The sequence below is a fragment of the Ostrinia nubilalis genome, chromosome 3, assembly GCF_963855985.1.
Source record: "Ostrinia nubilalis chromosome 3, ilOstNubi1.1, whole genome shotgun sequence".
NCBI lineage: Eukaryota > Metazoa > Arthropoda > Insecta > Lepidoptera > Crambidae > Ostrinia > Ostrinia nubilalis.
The window spans coordinates 9,199,916-9,226,747 of record NC_087090.1 but is presented as its reverse complement, the minus strand read 5'-3'; the positions used below and the strand labels follow the sequence as shown (position 1 = coordinate 9,226,747).

The 26,832-nt window shown below is 35.6% G+C and overlaps 1 protein-coding gene across 1 annotated transcript in view; it reads left to right on the top strand.

The window, feature by feature from the left end:
• Positions 1-4,897: 4,897 nt before the first annotated feature.
• LOC135087848 (uncharacterized) overlaps positions 4,898-26,832 on the top strand; it is a 28,109-nt gene continuing 6,174 nt past the window's right edge. The window contains exons 1-4 of the mRNA XM_063982677.1: positions 4,898-5,073; positions 13,296-13,489; positions 17,051-17,221; positions 22,160-22,260. Of these exons, the coding sequence (XP_063838747.1) occupies positions 13,309-13,489; positions 17,051-17,221; positions 22,160-22,260 (453 nt within the window). The 5' untranslated portion in view covers positions 4,898-5,073; positions 13,296-13,308. The remainder of the gene's footprint in view (positions 5,074-13,295; positions 13,490-17,050; positions 17,222-22,159; positions 22,261-26,832) is intronic.

Sequence of the window (26,832 nt, the reverse complement as noted above, 5' to 3'; positions counted from 1 at the left end):
CCTACTATCTATCTAGGATACACGATTCTCGAGCCAAATCACAATAGCCGTCTCATGCAAGTCAATTATGTCTGTCTGCCGCCTGGTTAGTTATCCGAAGCCACTGATACAATATGAATTCGGTAGACCGAGTTACAGTTTAGCCCAAACTATTAAACACGATTATTCCTCGGTGAAATTGAATTAAAATTCAATTTTATTATCTCGGTCAAGTGCCGCTGATAGTCTAACCGACTTGACATCTCTGAACAAATTAATTTGCCACAGAGGTACTGTTGTATTAGATTGTAAGCTATCTGTTAAGTAATTGCTTTGTAATATTCCGTTAGCTGATAATTATGTAATTTATCTGCTCATACGCTCGACCCTGGCATGATTTTCAGAGTGGGTGGTAATCTGAGTTTGATCAGAATGAATACACATTTTTGGCCGTCTAAATTAATTTTGCATTATTTGTTACACAAACGCTAAAGTGTTGAACGAATGCTGGCCGCAGACCGCAAAAGCAGTCGGTATCGCGACCGCGGCTTTCGATAAGAATGTGAAGCAGTACCTACTCTATATCCATGTGAAATTACTTCCTAAGGACCGCAAACGTAGATCGTATTAGATCGAAGCTTTCGAAAGTCTTATCAAAAAAGCTTTTTTCTGCTGTGCACTTTCTTGACTTTTCTTTACATTTAATTCAACTGTATCTACACTGTTTATTTACGTGAGTTCATAAATAATGGGACTGTCTCAATTAATAACAATAAATTACACTCCCATGCTTGAAATGAAATCTCCCCTGTAGGTATTGGGGTACACCCGGAAATAAATTATTTATGAGACCCAAGGTCCATCTATCTGGTAAAATAAATTTAGGCCTAGACAAGAGTTAGTGTCAGATATTGATTAGCATGACGGGCGAGTTTGTGCCGGCGTGTTGCGAACACTTAACAATGAACATGCGGAATCCTTTATCCTGTTGAAATGAGCACGTTAAGCCGCACCGCACCGCTATGCGGCCACACGGTGCGACGCTATCATTATGCAAAAACTCGTGAACAACTTTTTTGGTAAATCCTAACTTTGGAGCTTGAATTACGTCAACTATTTAATTAGATTTGACGGCATAATCCTACAAGCATCTAACTAGACGTAATTGGAAGTTCGGTACGTTTTGCTTGTTGTAATATTGACGGCTGTCGGTCCAGCGGCTCGCGCTCCGGACTACAAAGCAAGAGGCAAATGTTTGAATGATGAGCGCGGACTTTTGTAGGTAACTGTACCATACATGGATGGAGTAGTATGTTATGAGTGGTTTTATGCATGTAGGTATATCTACAAGAATACCTGTTTTCTATTAAAATCATAATATACGAGAACTGTGATGATGGTACACGAAACTAACTTTAGATGTTATTACTCGTAGATTAGGTAACCAAATACATATGTAGATAACAATTTATTTATTTATTTGCTTGTCACATGGTAAATACAGGTGGTAAAATACAAGTTCCTTGCACACGCACACATGACACCCTTGAAAACAATGTATCTAGCTAATTAGGTAATGCACGTGAAAACAGTAATCAGTACAACAATCCCTTTAGTCTTTAAAACAACATTCACAACACGTATTGTAATAAGGTAGCAAAAAAATAGGAAACCAATTGTATGCTACTATTTCCTCGTAACTTCCTCGGTTATACTATAGTTGATTTCAAACAGCTGAAATTAGGTCAATTTTCATCTCGAATATTGTATCGCCGAGAGCTGGTACCGTATAATGTGTTGAGACCGCGCCAAGAGTATTATTACTACGGGCCACACAGCTCGCGTTGATTTTTCAAATGCTCGCCAGCACTGGTGAATGACCGATAACAGGACACCAACTTAAGTAAATGTACGCGATGCACTGCAATCGTGGTTTCCGAATTTTGTTCTTAAAAATACTTCTCGGTTTGGTAGCGGTCCACCTGTAATGTTGCCCAAATCTTCATTCAATACATTTTTATGTTTTTGTACATTCAATATATTTATTATTATTTTTAATCAATTACTTATTTCTATAGGTATCTATGCTTTAAGGGGTTTCGGTTTGGAGACTACATACTAAAATTAAATCTTTAAAATCAGATAAATTTATCGCCAATTTCATCAATTTCCATGAAGCTTTCTCGTAGAATTGCTTTAAATGTCTGTTCATGTCACACAAAAATATCAAAATTTGGGTCACTAAAAATGCTGAGTTTTTGCACCCTCAAAAATCTTCTTACAAAACTGAAATTTCAAAGGTAACTTAATACATTACGACGATAATTGCTGCGCATGCTATTAATTAGTGTAAAGGGACCCTTCGTACTTACTGTGTAAGTTATTAGGTGAGTGTGTTAGGCCCTGTGTATCATTTACTACTTTGCGGTGCACAAATGGTTTACTAGTTTATGGATATTGTATTTGCATGATTAAGTGGGTAATGTGTACAACAATGAGGTAGAGGTTAATCAATGTCATAGCGACTGAATTCCAAATAATATCTTCTTCCTAGATAAATAGGTATTTAGGACCTGTAGGGTCTTGGCTAGGAAATAATGTAGGCATGATTTTTGATAATTAACTCTGGAAGAAAACGTAGAGCGTATGGAATCAATAGCTAATAATATAATAATTTAGAAATTAAATTGATAACATGATCCGCATCTAATTAGTATACTCGTAATTAGGCTTCAACAATCTCCTATCTTAACGGTCGCCCCCTAAGAGGGGTCATACATTGGGTATATTCACCTCACCAGTAGATATCGCACAAGAGCACAATAGGTACTTAAGTAAATAATTACAGTAATAAAATATTAAGTACAAGTTAAAGAAGAATGTAGAGACGTAAGTTTTATGAAATATGCAGCTTTAACTGAAAATAAAAATATATGTTTAAAAATAATTTATTTTCACTTGTTGAAAATCTGTCAAGGTTTGCGGGTCCCAGCCTTTCAATAACTTTGCTTTATCTAAATAAATACCTGCCTTGTCTTGCATAAAAAAAATCTATAAATAACAAGCAAAAATTATCACGCTGTTATGATTATTCCGAACAAGTTTTCTGTTTTTATCCCACATTTAAAATAAAATTTTAAAATAATTTTATGTCTAAGATCTTTCCAAAAAATTTGTAGCGCGAACATAAACAAGCGCCCACGCACAGTACGCGCAATTGTGCCCAATTTGTATTAATAGAATTTTACTACACACAAATAGATGAAACAGTTATTTTAGTGGCGAGGCGCAGTTGCTCGTAGCCGTAGTATAACTTTTACTACGAGTTAAATAAATAGAGTAATTTTACGAGTATTTTGCAAAAGATTTTCCTTTTGGTCGATTATCGTAAAAGTTATTTTCCCCAGGCTAACTATATTTTTCCAGAACTTTTCCTTTATAAGTTTGGTGCTCCACGCTGCGGTCGCATCGACAAATTTATTTTATAATAGACATCTATTGAATCCAAATTTTCCCTATCTATACTTATAATAAATCTGTAGAGAGGTCAATTCTGTACATGAAATATATTTTCAAAATAACTATTAGGGGGTGATTAGTGATCGATACTGATGCCAAAAATGCAATCAGTAAAATTTTTGTGTCTGTCTGTCTGTCTGTATGTTCCTTATAGAAACAAAAACTACTCGACGGATTTTAACGAAACTTGGTACAATTATTCTTCATACTCCTGGGCAGGTTATAATATACTTAAGAATTCCCACGGGAACGGGAATTAGCGGGAAAATCCTTTTGTATGAAAAATCTAAACCGCTTAAGTTAGACGCTTGAAATTTGGCACGCAGGTACCTTAGTAAACTTAAAGCTTAGTTACAACAGAATATTGCAAAATTCCCACGGGAACGGGAGTTAGCGGGAAAAACATTTGTATGAAAAAATCTTAACCGCGTAAGATAGATGAAGGGGGTAAAACGGTATCCACGCGAACGAAGTCGCGGGCGGCCGCTAGTCTTTGAATAAATTACTCTCGGTTGATTTATTAATAGCTAAGAATATTCTAAAAAGTTCTCCGAGATAATACAATATCAACTTATTGACAGCTATTACAATATTATCCAAAGTTATTGTTGCGAAAAGTTTTAAAGTTTTTAAATTCTGCGTTTCTGCCGATAAATTTATTATGAAAAATATTGTTTATCACCGGAATGTTGTCGAGCCGTGTTTTAGTTACTATGTTCGCAAGTACATTGCTCCGAGTTGATAACTCTATTAATATCTATCTGGTGTCTCGAATCGTAGGTACTTTGCGAACCAATAGCCTGCTGTGCGAGGGCCCACTGTATAGCAAACGGCAAAAAACAGGAAAAATATGTTTTTTAATTTGTGCCTACAAAGCCTGACTCTACTTTTTAATACAGACTTAATAACGATAGACATTATGCCACGGCGATGATAAGTTCTTAACGTTATTATTGCCATTTAATATTCATGTATGTTAATAGATTCTGGAAATAGCGCTCAGCGAACAAGCGTTTCATAAATATTGTCAGTCTTCATCTAGTCTTCGTATTGTTCGGTTATTAAAACTTACGTTATAACATTAATAACATGAGTTAATTAGTATCTAATTATGTGATATTGCTCAAATAACATTACATATATTTTATATACGCGAGTGATTTCGTTACAAAATCCGATTATTTAGCTCAACAATCAAATACTTATACAACGCATAATGTAAGTAAATGTATTAAGTAAGTAATAGACTATTTTTAATACTCTTCTAGCTTTGGAAGATGCCCCGTGGGCCGTGAGTCGTGAAGTCTTGCATTTTTAACAGTTTTCCAGCAAACGATTTAGATTCACTGTAAATCATTAGTGATTAGTGATTATTCAGTGAGTTTTTGTCGCGGCGCGTGTACCACTGTGCAGCCGGCAGCCGGCCAGTGCGTGTGCGACGCGCGTGTTCCTGATAGTGTTTGCTCGTGCGCCGGTTTGTGTTCATGTTTGTATAGACGCCGTGCGCCGGTATACATCGTATTTTATTTCGATTTCGTAAACTTAACATTTGACGCACGAGTTCAAAGTTTTAAAGTGAGTATTTTTGTTTTTTTACAGCTAGTTCTAATTTGGTAGATTTTTTTTAAACAAGTTGAATAATTTAAACATAAGGAAATCTGCACTCGTCTTAATTGACATAGAAGTGTTTTAAATTAATTCTTATTATACATAGTAGAGACGATGCGCGACGATGCAAATGATGCAATGAATAGGATAGATGTCAAAATTTAATTGAAAATTTTAATAAGCCTACTTCAGTTATAATTATTAAGTTGTTTACAAATGCATTTGAGATGCTGTTATCAAATATGCCCTAGGCAAACATTTTTAGATAATTTTCTCTGATTTATAATTTGTAAGTTTTGCTTTTCTTTAACAAATGTCTAACTAGGTAATTTCCTATCTTTTTAATGATATTGAATTAAATATTGGTTTTTTTATGTGACGGGAGGCAAATTACAGGAAGATACAAGACTTTACACAAAAAAAATAAAGTAGAGTCACAGTAGTAAATTTGACGAACACGATTGTTTATTCATGGCCAAACTGAATATAGAGCTAATAATAAAATAACCTTTGTCGCCCACTGTCAACAAACCTCACATATCATGATAATATACAAACTCAAATAGCTCCTAGTGACCTCTAAAACGCAAGATTTTTTGACCTTCACTATTCTTGATCAGTTTTTTGGTTTTTTACCTTCAATTTAGATACTGTTGGCAATCTTTATGTTTTGAATATGAATACATTCCAATAATTTATCATTTATTCACCCACTCAATAAGTTTAAGCAGTGCAATAAAATATCGAATAATTAAACCGTTTTCCTTATAAACAGACTAGTAATTACATAATAACGTAAGTAATATACATTAATTTAAACTAGGTACTAACTACTCGTATGTTAACCTTAGCTTTTTTCTGAAATATAACCGGTTTATAATACTTTACCGGTATATAATACTTTATATTTTATACCTAAAACGATACTCATATACCTATCTAACGACAAAATTATTCAGGGTGTTTTTATATAAGTGCCCAAATCATTATTTACAGCTGTTTGTATGGTGAGTTTGATGGTTTGCTTTTTTTTAATCATTGAATAAAATAGGAATGATTAACATAATTTTAAATTTTAAAATTAATGAGAGATTTTAACTGAAAATGCATACGAGATTACCACTACCGTATAAGTATTTCAAGCATAAGTGACACATCGCACATCATTTTATGGGGACGAAGAAGTATGCTAGACCGAGTGTATCGATGCTTTCTTATTGCACCGTGCACGCATGGTCTGGCATGAATTACGGAGATTGCGTCTACATATTTTCATCAAAATATTAGAATTTTCTTCAATACTACCAAGCATCAGATCAGTTCTTTGTTCAGGTTTTCATAAATGCGCTTAGGTATGGATTTCGGTTCACTGGCAGCGGGTTCAATCATAATAATATATTTTATTTTGGAACTGATACGTGAGACTGATAGAGATGGGTTATACTAGGTAAATTTGATACTAGGTGCACCTATTCCTAGTATTTATTTATACTCGATCCAAATACCTATTCCACCTAGTACGTAGTAATTTAGCATACTTGACGCGACTAGTGCGGACTAATCCACGTATAGCCTGACCAGGAACATAAAAACCCTGGCATAGAGGCGCGTCAATTGCATTTGATAGTGCAACACTGAGTACAGTCGTACCTGTGTTAAATTAATAGGCTAACTTTATGTATCAGGATTCAGGATTACGGGCTAATTTGATATTTTCATAAATTAACGAAAAAATATTATTATAGGTAACCTGGTATAATAAATTAAATGAAACCATCAATCGAGTTAGTAGGATTTATTTTATTATTCATCAATAATCAAATTCAGAACTTGAATATTCAACTGCAATGTCTGCTCATGAACGCTTCAAACTCGGTACTTCTTTCCCAATTCCATAAAATTCAACACTTAGAAAGTGACAAAAAATTTAAAATAGGTATTTGAAACAAACCACAGCTAATTTTCATAATGGACTGTACTATACGATAAACATGTCAGTCAATTTGACAACCTTGTCGGAAATATTATTCAATGAAAATATTGTCCGAACCCTTAGTATTTCTCTTCGATAAATACTTTAACACATTGTGAACCACTTTTCTTTCACGACTATAAAAAGATTTTAGCAATTTAATTTACAAAATCAATTGCGCACATTTAAAATAAAGTTTGTTTACACTTTGACAGCAATGGACTGACATGCAAGGTGACATGTCAATGAAGTTTTCAGTTACTGTTGCCATTAAAAGAAATTAGTACCATTAGTTTTCCGCAACATGGCGAGGGTTTTTATGTTCCTGGTCAGGCTATAATATGACTTTAAAATACTTTTTTTTTTTAAAGATACAACCGTAGTATGAATAATGCAATTTGAAATTGAATAAAATAATTCCTCCCTTCATACTTCAACATGCTTAGGACTGTCAACTTAAAAGTTGGCGTATTTAAAAGATATCAATTTCATAAAAATATTTACATATTTTTTCTTATTTACATGAATATGGTTTGACTACGTTTGTGCGCGTTTGCTTCGTCGCGCTCAAATTTGTTTGGTCAGACAGAGACGGAGTGAATCTCTACGTTCGCACATAAGCTTAGCGAGAAATACTAGGTGCGCGTAATACACGACTACGGATTACGCAATAATAACCTCTATTACTTTGATGATAGGGTCGGAAATCGTGTAATTTATAAAATACTAGGTGGATCAAGTATTTAAAAAATTGGAATAGGTGCCGCCTAGTACTGTAAAATACCTAGTGTGTGGATCTGTTCTAGTAAATACGTCTCATCTCTAGAGACTGAAGGTGGACAAAAGCAATGAGAGATGTCTCGATCAAATAACCTCCTTTTACGAGCGCGACAGGGAGTTGTTCCCATAAATCCACCTGGTGTAATTCCAAGATGCTAACTCGGTTTAATATAAAGCAGATAGCGAGTAGTGCCGCCCCACCTCCAGTCACAATAACTCATTTCGACACCCTTCGAGCTCAGGTGGATGTCGAGCAGCTTAAAATATTGTTGTCACCGAAAACGATATTTCTTCAGCAGCAAAAATGTCTCAACCGCTTTTACAGCCACGAGTTTTTCGTATAGTGATTTATGTTTAATTAGAGTGTCCTTCACATTTTTATATCATTCCAGAATAATTCAAGAACTTCGTGACAGGGGAGAACCCGCGGAAACTTCTAAAACAATTTAAGAGTTTCCCCGCAAATGTTACTACATGTTGGGACCGTTGAGAAATAAATTGTTCGTAATAAGCGGGCTGAAATGTAAAATGCATGTTATTATTTTAATTGTGATAACAGAGTTACTGTGACATCAGTATGATTGACCTCCTTTGGTCTCAAAGTCGTACCTAACTGATAGGTGAGGAGTCTGATTTATCGTTCAGTTACTTTGTTCAACTCAATAATGCTCACATTTTACTAAGTAATCAGGCACAAAGTGAGATAGAGCTGGGTTTATCTGCGTTGTGACAACATCGCGACTAAACAACATTTAATGAATGTCAACGAAAGATCTAAAGATCTTTTTATTTCTTTTTAAGTAGCTACTTACAATATTTCTTAAATAAAATTTACAGGGAATATTTACCGTAGTCGCTTTATATCGTTGAATGAAACTCTCACTGTCAATAGGCTACTTAATTTTATACTTAATGACTTTTTTATTTCCTTTTCTATTAAGGTTTTCTCAGTGAATCTTAAGGAAATCCTCACACGAGCAGATTTGTATTCTTATCACACCATAAGGAAGTGGAAATACTTAAGTTATGTTATGTACACTATAGTTTCAACAAAATAAATGCGTCAAGGTTCTTTGATGGTGATGTGTTCACTTTGGATTTCCTATAATCAAACGATAGACTTTGTAGTCATGCAGACTGCTTGTATTTCATGATGATACAATACGATTGATAAAACACATCCTTATCTTTGATAAATTGTAAATATGAACGAACAGTGTGTGTAACAGGTGCTATTAGGAAATATAGACACGTTGTTCCTCGCGTCTAGACTGTATGTAACTCAAGGACATTTTCAGTGCAGATGAATTATGTATTTATGTATTTATATAAAATATGCATGCAAGTCATGTTGTCATTTACGTACAATGGTTTAGGATTCAGAGAAATGACTGGATGCAAAGCTATGCAGCAGTGAACGACGATGATGTGATTATGCTACACGTGTAGGTAATCTCTCAGTTGTTTGTTTTTTACATTTTGTTTCTTATCTACTTACTTAGTTTTAACCAAAATAAAATTATCATATACCTATCATATGAACATAAATAAACAGAGATCACGGTTTGAACACTGGAGTTAACCCTGTGATCTATAAAGTTCTGCCGTCGGGGTTAGGGTTGCCAGGTCCAAAATCACAAAAGCCGGACTTTTTGTTTCATTTGGCCGGACATTTCACCCTAAAAGCCGGACATGTGACGGGGGGGGGGGGGGGGGGGGGTGCAATTAGTGTCAGCTCATGAGTGAGTATTATTATCATCGGTTGCTAACCAACATCCTGATGCGTGCGCTTCTTATGATTCTGTGGCTCGACTTTCGCCTGGCGCGGCAAGCAAATAAAAAGCCTAACAAAAGCCGGACAGGCCGGACAAGGCAATATTTGGCCGGACAAGACCCTAAAAAGCCAAACATGTCCGGCTAAAGCCGGACGCCTGGCAACCCTAGTCGGGGTTCACGCGCCCGCGTCCCTCACAAGGGTCTAACCGCAGACATGTCGACCATCATTGTACCTATTTTCCGGATACTAACCGCCTCTACATAAGTTAGCGCAGCTCTGCCAATGTTGCCTTCGGTTATTCAATTATCATTAACACGTATGAGGTCCCAGATGAGGTACTGTGTGTGCGTATACCTTTGTGTACATTTTCCGGACCTACCCAAATTGCTTTTCACACTCATGATATGAGTGAGTTATTAGCAGTAAAGCCCCTGGCACGCGGGCATTGTGAATATGGCGTGGCGTGAACATTTCCAAACGATTTGACAGGTTGTAGGTAACTATGTTAGTAATTTCATAATGTCCAAAATAATTATTAATACCTATCACCTATCAATTAGCCTAGGCGCAGACCACCGACTTTTAGTTGGCTGATAGTTGGGCCCGATTCAAATTTGTATGAAGAATTGGCCGATACCAAATCGGTGTAATGTGCGCACTTTATAAACAATCCGACCTATCGGCCAACTAAAAAAATCGGTGGTCTGCGCCTAGGCTTACTTGCGTGTTGTAGCAAAATAACTTATGCATTGCTGATATTTAAGTACGTCAGTTATTATTTGTTTTTAAAATTGAATGCAAAAAGAATAATATCTATGTTTAGTGCAATCATTAAGTTATGTAAATAGATAACGAGTATCTTCAGGTTATCAATATTATGACGATCTGTTTTATGTTAGTATTTAGGTATTTAATGAGTATTTTTTTAGGTAGTTATTCAGTTTAATTACTATAATATGATGTCATACAGAAAAAGATGCAAATGTAGGTACATGTTTTTTTACGCGCCGAGTTCAAAAATAAAATCTTATTTTAAAAGTAGTATCCATAGCAGATTTCATTAAATACATCTAGGTAAGTAAGCAGTAAATGAATATTTATATTTCACGAAAAGATAGAGCATAGTCCCTTTGTAAAATATGTTTAACACAAAGTATAGAGAGAAACACCGAAATAATTAATAGTCTGCCTACCTTTGTCAATGAAAAGCTCCCCCCTCCTTCCGTTCCATTTCCGAACCCTAATGATACCTATTGATCGCATTACGCCGTCACGGGAAACAGGCAGGGCATATCTCAATATTTCTTCAGACAATAAATAAAATATTCCGCTTGAGCACTAAATCTTATTACGGATAAAAGGAACCGCTCCAATATGCCTCACTCGATTTCACAGTGTGAACAATCAAGTATTATTTATGTACAAAGTGAGAGGTCATTCATTCAGTGACTGAACATGACTAAACTTCGTGACCTGTAAACGTTGAAAGATAGGTAGTTTATTGGTAGGAGATGATAGTCTTAAAAGGTTTTCCGATATGGACAAATTATGGGGTCCCCTATCCTCAAAGGATGTTTCAAGTTTTGACAGTCTTGTCTTTTTAAAAGTGAACGCATTTTTCATTTAACTCAAAAAATTGTCTACCGTGAAAACTGCATCTACCAAGTGCTTTAGAAGTAGAGTTAGTGGTGTAACAAAAGCACGGATGACAGAATCGCGATTTTGTCTTGTACTATTTTCCCTCCTGCACTTGTTGCCTGTTTTAGATTTCCAAGAAACTTCGTAGCTTTAGCATTTTATTTATTGACTTTTTCAATCGCTAGCTTTATCATACGACTATATTTGCGGTCATAAACACTAGCGTAGCAGCAAATTTAATTACTTTTATCAGCATAATAACTATGTAGTTATGTAAATAAAGGCGATGTTTCATCATCTAAAGGCAATTGACATATAAAAAAACCAGTTTCGAAAGTAAGTAATATTGTAACTATTTCGACTTGTCTATGACTCTACAATAAGTAAGACTTAATTTTACATTAATTTTGTAGTCAACCTACTAAGGTTAGGAAAGAAGAGTACTTATTTAAAAAAAAAGCTGGGAAATGTTATCCAACAAAGCTAGGAAATGTTTGGCCATCACAGAAAACTTAAAAAAAGCGTATTCGACTGAAACCGCGCACTACCAAAGTTTAACTAAGCCAAAACTTACGTAAACTTGTGTAGAATATACTGGAAACTATACCGTGTAGAGAACATCTGTTTCATCAGCAAACATTTGCCCTGGTGCGAATTAAATCCATTACCCTCGCATCCTAGGCTGAGTACTTACTTTGAGGCAGGGGTTCTAAAAACCTTCTAACCCAAATAACTTTTTGCGTTAGCCAATTTTCGTCAAGTCGTGGAACCAAGTTTACAGTAATTCGAAATGTAAGATTCAAATGCATTTGGTACATTTTCAAGACTTAAAAAATATACATTTTTGTGTTTATCGATACTTCACCGAGATTTTGATAGAGTCACTGTCTTATTTCAATTGCAATAATGGGTATAATATATTCGTACATAACACCTACTATTACGAGTAAATGTATTCTGTGAAAGTTCTTTTTTTATTCAACAATGAAGAAATGTATTTTAATTAAGGAAAAGATCACTTATTTTTAAAAACCTACACTAAAACGTAGAAAAATAATTACTAATTACCTACTTATTTATTAGGACGAATTATTAATATTTATGTAGGTATACCATGATTGATACTTCTGGAGTCGGTGCCAAGATTATGAAACATGTAAAGTTTGCCTGCACCGACTCCAAAAGTATCAATCATGGTATACCTACATAAATATTAATAATTCGTCCTAATAAATAAGTAGGTAATTAGTAATTATTTTTCTACGTTTTAGTGTAGGTTTTTTGGAGTCGGTTTTATTTTTTTTTTATAAAATTTTACTTATTTCTTGCTTTTTAGTTAACTAATTATTACCTTGATGTTACCACTGAAGGTAGGCAGTACACTGAGACCAAAAAAAATTGGTTCATAATCGGCGGAGATATTGCGTATAAAAAAGTTCATCCCCAATTTTCCACCCTTGGGGGTGAAATATTTTCTTCAAATTCGCATGAAACCACCCTTTTGATAATACCTATTCAACAAAAAAAATAATCGTTCAAATTGGTTTATAATCGGCGGAGATATTGCGTATAAAAAAGTTCATCCCCAATTTTCCACCCTTGGGGGTTGTTTTTTTTATTATTAAATTTAAATGGGACCACCCTTGAGGTATTACCTATACGCCGATAAAAGATTTGTTCAAATCGGTTCATAATTGGCGGAGTTATCGCGTAACAAACATAAAAAAAAAAAAAAAAAAAAAAAAAAAAAAAAAAAAAAACAAAAAAACATACGGGTCGAATTGAGAACCTCCTCCTTTTTTGAAGTCGGTTGAAAATATTTTGGCACAGCTGCAAATAATGAGAAGATTGCAAGGAACGATGCTCAAAATATGAATCAGTCGCACATACTCAGGTCTGTGATTGGCCTGTTTTCAATTATTTAGACATTTAGCCTATACAATAATTTTCAAACTGGCCACGCTTATTTTAGCCGTTTAAAATTGAAAAATAATTTTTCACAAGGATTTTTTTTAATTCCAGCTACCGACGCACAATGACGCCACCTAGCGGCGAGGGCGCCGAGCCGCCACACATCGTGGTGTTGGACGGCGGATTCTCGACGCAGCTGTCCTGTCACGTCGGCCACGTCATCGACGGAGACCCGTTGTGGAGCGCCCGATTCCTGCACACCCATCCTGAAGAAGTTGTCAATACTCATCTTGATTTTCTGAGAGGTATCTACATCTTTTATTTTCTGTGAGATTTTGATTATTTTCTTTAATTTTCGATTTTCTGAGAGGTAGGTACTTACTATCTTTTAAATTGTTTTGACACTTAAAACGGATTCCGAAATAAAAAGGTAACAGGTAGATTTCAAAAAAGTTTTGGAATTCCTGAAAAACCGTGGTTCGTCCCTTAGGTACCTACGTTAATTGTGTTTATAGGTACTTACCAACATTTTCAGCCGAAGGGCGTCCACTGTTGAACATGGTCTCCCTACCCTAGCTGTTCAATTAAATTAATATGATAATTATTAATAAATTATTTAAATATTAACAACGTACAGCAGGGTATAAAAGGAAGAGGCGAAATGCGCTATTTCAATTACTAATAAAATACACATTTGCTCTATGTTAGCAAATAATTACGGAATTTCAACCTGTATTTCGCAGTGTGCACTTGATTCGACGAAACAAAACTATTCACAGAGGTATAAACGTAGAAATTCTATAGCAGCCTGTAGTTAATTTTCCAAATGACTCGTTTTACCACCGTCGCTAATTCCACCATTGAAGAACAAAATTACCATAAAAATTGATAGACTTCCTTGTTCCTTCATTACGAGATTATCAGGGACAATCGTTAAAAAGTATTAAAATCGTTATTTGATTCCGGTTGAAGGAAATCTTTAATATTTATTTTGCAGTATTTGCGTACCAGCTTTGAAATATTTAAAATTACAGGCAGTGGCTTTGAACTGAATTAATATTTAAGTACATAAAATATTTAAAATATTAATCATTTCGTATTAAAATTAACGAGGAAATACTTAAAACCACTATTTATTATTCATCCCCTCTATAGATTCTTAATTCCATTGGAGGAAGCAAAGCTCTACCTACAGGGTATTTATTTAAATGTACCAGTTAATAGCTTTAGTCCGAGGCTTTGTTTCGACTTCCGGTTAAACGAAAGTACCGATCAGTATTGAAAGCGTTATTTATTGCTCCACTTCTCTCGATAACTAGTGCTCAAAGTGTTAAGCCCTGTTGGATAATTTACTAATAGTAAACACAATACAATAATTAATTGGTCTTCTTTCTTAAAAGTTTTTAATTACTTATTTTCGTTCTCTAGCTTTTTATTATGAATAATTTATTAAGTGGGCCTTCATATTAAAAAAAAAAAATTACCTACCTCAATCATCTCATTATCGTCGCATAGCTAAATTTATTTTTCGTTGGAAAATGGCACAGTTCACAGAGATTTTAGACAATTATTTGCGTCAGTTCTATTCAAATTGACGAAAAGAGCCTCGGGGTCACAACCGTTGAAAGTTCTACGGGTAGACAAAATGGTCGAAAACTTTGTGAACCTGAATATTTGTAAGGCACAGGTAAACTCGATACTACCTGCGGTAGGTACTTTGAGGGTAGTTTCGCGCGGGTCACGGCAGAGCACCCTGGGGAGCTTATGAGCACTCCGCGAAACATACCTTCTTGCAGATTGCGCTCTGTTAATAGACTTCGGGGATTTGAAAGAAAGTAAGGTAGTGCTTCGCTGCGAACATTTACGAACGCTATAAAGTCTTTAAAGTCGTACAAAATATTCGTTATGAGTTTTAATCAAAAGTAACGCGCTACCATATTTTGCATTAAGTGCGCTTTTTAAATACGATAACATTTTTATTTAGAAACTGGCCAATCTTTCAGTATTTAAAAGTTTTGCATTGAGTAAGTTTTATGAAAACGTGTGATTGGAGTCCGCCTGAACCTTTAGTTTTTTAGTAATATAATTTTAATTAACTATTACATGTAACAAATAACAACTATTACATACAACAACGTATGTTTATTGATACTTGCGTACCTACAGACAGTGATCTCGTATCATAATATCCATTATCTTTTAGTGCCAACATAAAATGATTAAAGGCACAGCGTTATCTAGTTTGTTGCTGTTTACAAACTTGCGAGTAGATATTGGATATTCAGTCTCGCAGCCTGATAGGTAATGTGCATCAGCGGGACGCGCTAACTTATCACTGTAACAAGTTCTGAACTATCTAGCTACAAAGATTGCAGCTATGGTGCTCGGGCCATGAATAATGTCAGCGCCTTTCTGCGCATCAACGAACACTTGCGCCTCCAGGCGTCCACGAGCAAACAGTTTTAGACACTATTATTATCGCATCGTTTTATTACATTCACTGCAACAATTTAAGCCACGTTAGGTACCTACTCGCACCGAATGACGTTTAATTTAGCTAAAACAAGGAGGTTGGAAAGCGTAGGTACATATTGCGCGAAATCTGATGGATGGTGCTTGTTTACCAACGTCACGCGCAACTAATCCCTTTGAACTGCAAAGTAATTGCTTTGTTCCCCATTCCAAAGGCGAAGTTTGAATGAATTTCAAGACACACCTACCGACACGGGCGCACAGCAACCGCAAACGAATGCGTAGCGACTTAGCGAGCGACAGGAGTGAGCCCGCAATACACTCGTAGCTAAGTGTACATGCGTGTTTTGACGGATTACACGTTAGGTCGCTTTTAGCCCGTCATTTTCTTGCATCTGACAGCGAGAGTGCGACCTCGTCTCGTGTCATCGTCCTCTGAAAGCGCTTTTCTTCACCACAAAACGGACCGTTTCTTTTCATAAGGAAAAGCTGAAAAGTGTCTGCAAGCAAATAACTCCCTGGAGGGGAAAGCCTACTGCCTTGCTTTGCTTCTTCTTATACGGGACTTGATATGAAAAAATATAAAAAATGGCCGCGTACTTTGCGGAATTGTAAATGTTACAGTGACACCTTTTAAAGGAGGGACATAAAATATAAGCACCATTACATTTCCTGAACTTAAATGAAATTGAAAGATATATTTCGTGGAATAAAGTGCTGTCATAAAATAAGCTTGTGATTTAAATTAGTAACAAGTTGAAATGAGAGCCCACTTATGAGAATGACTGGAGAATCCAGATGTTTTCGTGCGATTATTATCATGGACGCGGTAGGTAGTTGCCAAGCGATAGCGTTACTCAGTCGCGTCGAATAACTACTTCACATTTGCATAGTAGAGGGCGGGCGGCGGAGGCTCCGCGGGCCGGCTGCAGGCTCGGGCCGAGGGCCGCCGGAGCTTCGCCCCGGGTACACTTCCTGCCGTCATTAATCACTTTGTGTGTCTAATACGTTTCCATTCGCAGCCCGTGCACCGTTTATTTATTATTACTACATAATTTTCATCGTCGGCAGGCCCGCTTCTGCACGTTTCCTCATTGTCGGTCTGCCGGCAGCCGGCTCGCGTTACTCTAAGTTTTAATAACATTAATTGTTACGCCTCTTGGCCGCACCCTACTCACTGTTAATAATACGCGACGCTGAAGTTCGCTAATATTTATCGTGCTAGTTTACAAATGCGAACTTTGAGAGCGTGTTTAATTATCGTAGATATGAAAGGTAGGGAGATATCGGTTAAATATTTTGAAACATTAATCTTGGGATTCATTCGTTTTCATTACATCTGTTGGTGATTAATGGGGATAGAATTATGAGGTATGAAATTGATGTTTTTGCAGCGGGGGCGGACGTGATAATAACGAACACGTACCAGGCGTCGGTGGAGGGCTTCGCGGAGCACCTGGGGCTGGGCGCGGAGCAGTCGCGCGCGCTCATCGCCAGCGCCGCCGAGCTGGCTGTGCGCGCGCGCTCCATCTACCTCGACGAGTTCCAGGACTACCTGCAGAGCGGTCAGTATCCACATGTTACTATAGCTACACGTACCAGGCGGCGGTGGAGGGCTTCGCGGAGCACCTGGGGCTGGGCGCGGAGCAGTCGCGCGCGCTCATCGCCAGCGCCGCCGAGCTGGCCGTGCGCGCGCGCTTCATCTACCTCGACGAGTTCCAGGACTACCTGCAGAGCGGTCAGTACCTATATGTTACATACAAATAAGTAAATTATGTAGCGTATCACAGAAAATATTCGTAAAATTTCAATTTTAATTGAATTGAGAATATGAGCGAACGTAACGTTGTGGAGTGATGAAAATTTCCGAGAATCTTTTGTGTAAAAATGTGTCTTAAAGTTGCCCCGTTTATAAGGTAGGTTTCAATAGAAATGATGAGGCATTTTTATGTCTTTCATAACAGATTGTATAAAAATGGTTGTAGGTATTCTTTACAACGAGGTACAAAGGGGCCCTAAGTAACTATTTTCTAGTAAGCTTGTCAGAAAAAGCTTATCTCTAAAATCATAATTCATTGCATGATTCTTTAAAACTGTAAAATTACGACATTGGTAATCTTTCTGCGACATTCTCTAATAACTATTGAAGGTGAAATTCTAGCTTGATTGATTGATCACAAAGGTCAAAATGAAAAAGTCTTACAAGGTATAAAAAATACGCACATCTTTACTGGTTTCAGACCTTTTTCCATTAGTGATAGTAAAACCAAAGTCCTGTGATGGAGTGAACACGGCATGCGTGAACTTTATGATCATTCCCGTGCGAATTTGTAATGGAACGACATAAAATACACCATAAGGCACATCCTGTATACCCAGCATATCAGAATCATAACTTCGATAATGTTAAGAGTCGAGCATATTTTCCTACGTGCAAAGGATTCTTGTATTATAGAATTTAACCCACATAAAGACGTTAAAGAATGTTACTCTACGTACCTTATTTTATAAAGATAGGTATGGGCGTAGATGCATTTTCCATCTTTTGCCCTTTTTGCTAGTTAAAATATTTTATACGAAAATGTGTTGGCTATGTTGCTAAGTATTTTCAGAAATACAATATCATTTCGTTTCATGAAATCATCCCCTCACAAATAAAACTGAGAAACATGTTCTTGACATACCATTTATAAGCACGAAGGATTCGCTTAATGTTCCTTTAATGCCAAAATTGAAATAACTTTTTGCTAAAATAAGTGCACCTATATTTTCCTTTACAATAAAACCAGTTACGCTGTTTTAATTAATGGTATTGGAGATATAATTAACTTATTTTATATTATTGCGTACGACTGAACGATTTCCGTCATTATCTGGTTCACCTGGCCTGAAATAAGCGGTAATATTATCTCGCATCCCACAGAACGAAATGATATTATCATTAAAACCACGAGCAAAATAATTGCTTATATTGATTATGCCCGACTAGAATTGGAATGCACAACATTATCGGTCCCTCCAATTCGAAACAACAATCTGTCAATATTAATTAGGGGCTTAGAATATCCCGAAAGAGAATTAGTTAACTCCTTTAAACTCGAGGATTGACACGAGCGGCGTTATTCTGCCTTATTTATACGGTTGTCGCGAGTTGTAGGGATCAGAGAGTGATTTTTGGCGGGTTACACGCTCCAGTGCGGGCGGCGGTTTTGAAGTGAACTCATAAATAAACAGGCGCGGGAAAATAGGCTGTTTCTTGCAGCCGATTAAGGCTTATCGTTTGAATTAACCATTAAATATGTCAATGGAAATATGGTACATATTAAAAAAAGCAAAATATTGTGACCACTAGTTACACACTGGCTAGCACATAAATGTTATGTCAAAGAGGTAGAGACGTAAAAATCATACACAGAAGATTTCCTTGAATTTGAGTAAGGCTTTGACCAAACCTAAAAGGCAAGTCGTGTTCAATAAATGAACTTACTCACCTTCCATTTCTCCTGACTTTGAGTTCTGAGTTTACGGCAACAATTGAATATTATCATATCTACTATTTTATTTTATTACTTACTCAGCAATTACTGTTTGCATTTCATTATGAACTTTTGCAGCAATTAACTTTATGAGAACTTCGAGGAATAACTCGAAACTTACACCGCAAAAGTAATTTATTACGAGGATTAATAAAATTTCAAGAATGTTTGCATTTTCGCGTAAACAAAGATTCCCGGGCCCGCATCCCTAGGGTCGGGTGCAAGCACGCATTAATTACTCTGCAAGGGCTAACGGTACATGTAGGTGTGCGACATAACAACGCGTTAACGTTTCCTGAAAAAAATACACAAAACATTCGCCTCAAATCTGAACACTCTGAATGTTGAATTTATGGAAGAAATTTTCAGTTTTCCGCACCAAAATCGTAAAAACGAAACATTTTGTGGAATCAGTGGCTGTCTGGCCGGGTTTCACGTTGCTTTCTAACAATCAACCTTAGTAAAGCACCGTAGTTGTGCATGCTGGCCATCTGTATCGAGTGTTTTGTTTTTCTCCTTACACTCGTGCTCTCGTGCGGGTAACGGTTTCAATAGGATTAGGTCTCCATGTTATGTGTTGCATGTGAATATACAAGTGAATTTTTTCATCTGTGCGTGGATGGCCAAATCCAATTAACTATTTTACTATGAAATGCCGAAAAAATCTGACTAGAGTCACTGCTAAACCGGACAAATTTAATTCTGCTGCTAAAATATAGCTATTATTCGTAGTCAGCCGTTTGACTTCACTTTACACAATTTTATTCCCCTAAAACTTTTTACTGGTGGTATGTTGCTTTTTCAGCTTTGATGAAAATAGTTCAATTCATCTCCAGTGAGGCTTTTTAATTAATTGACAATTTCAAACTTGGCCATACCTACACATACCTGAAATCACTCTGTATACCAACGTAGGTGTATTTTAGATCCAAACGCAGTTGAGGCGCATGATTGATGACCAATAAAGCGATGGTTTGGATATGAGTTAATCTACATACCTATCTCGTAGCACTACGAGTATCAATTTCATTGTATACGGGATCGGGGCACCCACTGAGTCGAGCTCAGTGAAGCAGGTGATACTGGACTGGACACATTCGATGTACCAACCTACGTAAAGTTAGGTACAGATATAAGTTACCTCAAGACGATTCAAAAACCAAAATCATTTTATTTGAGTAAGTAACTAGAGGTTGTTATTTAGGTGTGACTAAAAGTGAATTAATTGTTTCACTAAAAAGTAGGTACAGTAAATCTAGAACTACCTCAAAATTACAATTTTAATCAATTTAACTGAGGAAGGCGACTTGTTTAAATATATAATTTCTCAAATTCCTTAGAGAAAATAGAGAGGTTTGTATAATTACATTCTTGAAAATTCGAAATTATTTTACTTCGATATCCTGTAGGGATATGACCCGTTACAAAAGGTGAAAATCTTTTACTGTTAGAAATTGCTTTTAATTTAATAAGATTACGGTACTCGCGACAAGGGAGCGGAGTATCACTCAGGAGCAAAATCCAATTCAAGATTGTCTTAATTTTTATTAGCTGACACTGACACGAGACGACATTATCAATCTAAAAACTTTGATATTACGACTTAATTAAGAGAAAAATTGTAAAAGGATTTTTTTAAGTCCTTGGTAGTAATAATAATAAACTAAGTAGGTACATATGTATTACATATTATGTACCTACTGCCTACTTAATTAGTAGCTCTATCGATTTTGACAAATTAAAGCGCCATGTGCACTAAGTGCATGCTTACCATGACATGATTTATGTGTACCTAAGTAAATAGGTAGGTATGTAAAGTCAAAATAATAAGCTGTTTTCAAAGTCCATGCATCTTACTAATAGATACTACCTACTCACTTAATAGATAACTAACATCAGTCGTTTCTACACCAAAGTAAAACTTTATAAATGAAGGCACAATGGCGAAAATATTGTTTAATTTTAATCATAAAACGGTTAACTTTTATCTTTTTTCATGGCGAAGTAAAGAAAACGGAAAGAATACAAAGAACAAAGAAATTAAAAAGATCATTTGCATCTGTCAAGCGAAATAGACAGGCCGTTCACGAAGATAGCAAAAATCTACTCTGTGTCCTTGAGAGACATTTTTTTTTAAATATCATTTGTAAGGTATAATTTCACAATTTAGGCAAGAAAGTTTCAATCAATAGGTATTAATTATGATTATAGACGATTTGGACATGATAATGTTTCAAGAATTCTGAAAATTTATATTTATAATAATAATTACTGTGTGAATACCTTATTTTAAGTAGGGCAGATAAATTCGTGGAAAGAAAAATTAATAGCTTTTCATTCATAATGAACAGAAATGAATTTTCCGAATCGGTCGGACGAATTCTCGTAAGTAGAATATCGCAACTGGAATTACAATATCCGTGTAAAGTTAATTATCATAAAATGGAATTGCATCATTTATTATATCATAATTATGTAGATAAGTAGGTTATTAAAGTATTGGCTTACCACGTGTATCATACTGAACACTGACGTTGAATTCTGAAGGAAAGTTTACAAATCAAATCGTTTAAGTAGGTACCTACCTACTCCTTCCCTTCTTAATAAAAGTTACACCCTAGTTGAACTCTGGTTTAAATTGTCATTTAGTATCGAAATAAATAAATAAAATAAATCTTTATTCAAGCAAGAAAAATTCACAAAATACGGTATGACAAATGTTCACAACTGTCATTTTAATCCAGTGTTCATCCCAGGTGTAACTTTTTATTATTAAGGGGGTTAGAGTACAACTGTAGGCAGCCGTCATCATAATTATGTGCTCCGGCTCAGGCACCCAAGTAGGTAGCTAAAAGTTGCGAAAATTTTAGCTACCTACTTGGGTGTCACAAATTATTTGACGCTGACTGTACATTTAGTTATTTGGCAACTCAAACAATTATAACTAATGTTTCCTATTGTCTTCAGATCACATCCCCTTGGTGGTGGGGTCCGTGGGCCCGTACGGGGCGCATTTGCACGATGGCTCAGAGTATGACGGCAGCTACGCGGATACCACAACTGTACAGGTAAGTTAAACTAGGTACTTTTAAGTATTAGAGCTTTCGATGACAAATTCGATAAAGTACACTTACATTCATCATTTAATACACTGGGCTTCACTGGGCCGCAAAGAAATCAGTAGAGTCCTTTTAAAAACCTTCTATACCTAAGTACCTGGGCCATTCTTATTCTTACGCATTTTTGTGTGAGATGTAAGAATAGCATATGTTTTTAAAGAAAATCAGTGCACTGTATATTAATTTACTTAGTAAAATACCTCTATTAACTAGGCCCAATATCATTTTTATCATAAAACTATTAGAAGAATATTAAAAAAAAGTTACAAGTCCAAAATGTCACGGACCGTGTAGTGTGAGATTCCCGGATTTGGACATACAATATTTTTTTCTGAAGAGATGTTATGTTATTTTGATAAATATTACAGTAATTATGCAAGATTAATACATGTTATATAAGACTGTTAACCTTTAACTACTGACGTGGGGGCCTCTCAGGCCTTGCAAAAGTCAAATTGTTGAATTTCTCCTCTCCCACGTGCACGACACACCCCAATCTTTTAGTACCTTCGAGTTTCATTGCGCCGAGGCTGCCAACAACGGTGCACATGATTGCACGCGCAATTTCAGTAGGTAAATTAATTTTAAAGTTTCTTGTGGGCCTCTCAGGCCCCCACCTCAGTATTGGCGTAACTTTTTTTGTCTATAGTTTTCATTTAGTTGTCGTCTTTTCTTGAAATAATTGGAAAAAATCTATAATATGGAGCCCACAGTACGTCGTCCGAGAGAAAGCGGTATCTCGGAAGTAAAAATAACCAGCATTTAACGAAAAATAGAAGAACAGTAGTTTTTGGCACGTATGCTAGGAAATGATAAGCCTGTACCTGTCTATCAAGATTTAAACGATGAAACCAAGTGCCATACATGTATTTTGAAGATTCAAATGAAATCTTTATTTGAAAAACATGTATGGCTTCCTTCACTGAGCAAAGCAAGTTTATCCAGACTGTGTTTAATTCGCACTATTTGATGTGTGTAATTTTTTTCCCCCTATTTCATATTAGGATTACTGATATATCATTAGCTAAAAATACTATTGAAAATTAAGATTCTAAGTTGATTTGTTGAATTTATGAATATTTTTCATGATAACTTTGTGAATCATGATTTCATGAAATTTTTGCCAAAAATGCTACATGTTTTCTAAATATTGAAATAATACGTACATATTAACAAATAATTTACATAAAAATCGTTTTATTGTATTTAAATATAACCACTATTAATAATTATTAAACATAAAACCCTAAAAAGATTATATATTTTTAAATATAAGCACACATATGTACGGGCCTCTCAGGCCCCCACGTCAGTGTTTACGTGATATTAAATCCACCTCAGTAGCTAAAGGTTAAAAATGTATATCAATAATAATTACCATTTTTGATTTTGAACACCAAACATTGTGTGAGCAGTTTTTGTGTCACAACCACGTGCGCCACTTTAAATATGCGTAACTCGGTAAAAAACTATCTTTGATATTGACATCCCTTGCTAAGTTTTTTTAGAACAGTAACATTGTCATCTTATTAGATTTGCAAATGACTGAACGTAGTGAGTGAGCCGCAAAAAAATATTTCCTATTTATTTGAAAAAAGGGACAACCATAACACGTCCATCCCGTGTACGGTTTTTAAAGGTAGGTATCAATGTCACGCTATTGTATAAAACATAATTATGTACCTCATGCAGTATAGTTTCAGATAATTGCACAAGATCTGCTAATTCACAGATAGTTTTTTGGATATATCGGACACGTTCCAAATTGTCACGGCCATGGTATTAAAAATGTGTCACTACCGCAAACTATTTAAGTACATGGTCGTGACATTACAACGCGTGGTTGTGACATTCTATTTTTATTATTTTAATAGTTTTTGTTGTTCTGCTAAATTATTTTGTGTATTGTGCAATTTTTAGGAATAGCCTTTTAGTAAGTGTACTTATTTTTCGCTAGTATGATTTTCTAGATGCCACGAAGGAAAAATTATTGCACTTTCTCATTTCTGCAGTAATATCAAGTTTTACTGAGACAGCTCCCGGTAAAGGCCCTGCAGAGGTGGTCGGAGTTGTTTTAAAAGGAATTGCTATTAACCATATTTTTAGTGGTACGGTGACTATGAAACATGTTTAAGTTGTCAAAACCAACTATTATGTGAATCCTACAGAAATCTCATTTGATACTCAATTAGGTACCTACTGTATTTAAGATTTACTAATTTGTTAAGCATATCATCATATCGAAACCATGTAGGTAGCATATCGGAAGCATGATCAGATAGTGCCAATAATAAAAAGTCTATTTTTAGTAGATATATTAACTACCTGACGGTATTTTTGATCTCAATTTTAATTTAATTTTTGGATGTTCAGAAAAAAGTACATATTACCAAATAACACCTTTGTTGATGAAAAGAATTTAGTGTATTTTATTGTTAATCAATTTAAACTATTATGATATAAATTTAACAACATAAATATTATTATTTACAGTAAACATGTAAAACTGTCACATCCGTGGCATGCAGTGTCACAGCCGTGTTTACGTAGGCTATTTTGTTTCCTTTCCGAGGGCTTTAAGGTTGTCCATATACATTAAAAGTATGCTTTTGGTTTATACTTTCGATACACATCGCAAAAAGTTTCAAAAAACAATCTTTAATTTTTTTTTAAAATTTGGCACAAATTTAAGAATGGCCCACCTACTTCAAAACTGACCTGGCCTTAAGAAATAAAGACTAAATTAATATAAGCTTTTTATTTTAATAATGTACATTAAATGAAAATACGTAGCTTTTCCAGTATTTTTTGCTTCATAAAGCTAGGTTAGGTAGGTAGGTACTTTTGAAGATATTGAAGATTTTATAACCAACCCTTTTTCTTTGTGGTCCAGTGTTACATATACACTGGACTATAAGTATTTCATAAATAAATCTGTATACATCCTAATGTAGGTAAGTATTATTTATTGGTATCTCAAAGTCCGTGGCTCTCTCCGCATGAGGCACACTGAAAAACCAGGGTTGACCTTCCTTATCGTGGGTCATAATGACATAATGCTGAGTGGGGTCCTATTGCAATGACCCTCGCGATTGCGACAATTTACTATTCATCTCTTTTGTACAATTTTTGCAACTTGAATATAAATGATTATGTAGGGTATTAATTAATAGTCCTTACTTTGTGATGTCCCATTGTAATAAATGTCTCTATACATATATCTAAATAATGCTGAATTTCATTAATAATGTTACCTACTCATTATCATAATACAGATAATGAAGGCAAGTGCACGTAGGTACATTTAACATAGGTAGTACCTACATACTTATTATGATGAATTTATCAACCCACGCGTTATCAGGACAAGAGCTATCGTTTGCTAATCCACCAACGTCACTAGCCTACTCTTATACATTTATATTGCATTGGGTAGGTAGGTATACTTAGGTATAGACTGAATGTCCGATATTGATTTAATTTTGAGCAGACAGTCCGATAATATTTCCAACGATTTATGATGCACTTTATGATGAGAGAATGTTATACCAAAAATAGGTACAAATGAATGAAAGCTCTCACTAGTAGGTATCTAATGAATTTGATATGTAACTGACATTGCAGAGCGGTATTGATTGGGCTTCTGATCAAAGGCGGGAACTCTATATTGCAAGGTGCATTTTTATAAAGAGGGAATGAAATACAAAAAATGCATATCACAGTGGAAGCTCGGGAGTAGAGAATAGTGTGGCGAAACGAACGTCGCTTTGTGTAATCACCCACACTTGTCACGCGGGCCGCGCCGCGGATTTGTGGATTAGTACTGGCGGTAACAAAGGGTTTAAGGGCACGACGCACGCTGGTACATGACAAACGTACAATCTTTGTAGATATACTCACTTTTGAAGTGATATCTTATGTCGTAAGATTATCCGACGCGCATTGTAATTCTTTATCTAAGTACGACGCACGATTTCACAGTTGCCGATGCAAGTAATGTGACTCTATTACCATAATCTCTATCTACCGAATATTTTAATTAGAATAAAACTTTGGGTTATGTCCTTTTATACCAATAGGTCATTCTTAACGATAACTTCTATCACTCGGTACATATTATTTCGCTGTGCTATCTACGCCTACATAACACTACCTAACATACAGGCCTACCCATAATCCCCGTTTACGAGTCAAAGTAGAAATGTAATAGGGCGGTTTGCCATTTCCTCCCCAACTTCACACACAATTGATTAAAGAAGTGATAAATGTGCAAGTTTCCTGGCGATGTTTTCCTTCATCCTCGAAGAGCGAGACCCGGAAAAATAATTATCTACTGAAAAGGCTCTGAAAAGTCATTGATACCAGTCAGGATGGCCTAAGAGTTTCGCGATTCAATTATATCTTAAGAAGTTATAATCCAGACGAATTAACGATGTCCAAAGCTCTTAACCGAAGTCAAAGTAGGCACTTAATTATAAAATGTACCTACTTATACCCAATTAGGTTTGCCAAAACTCTTTG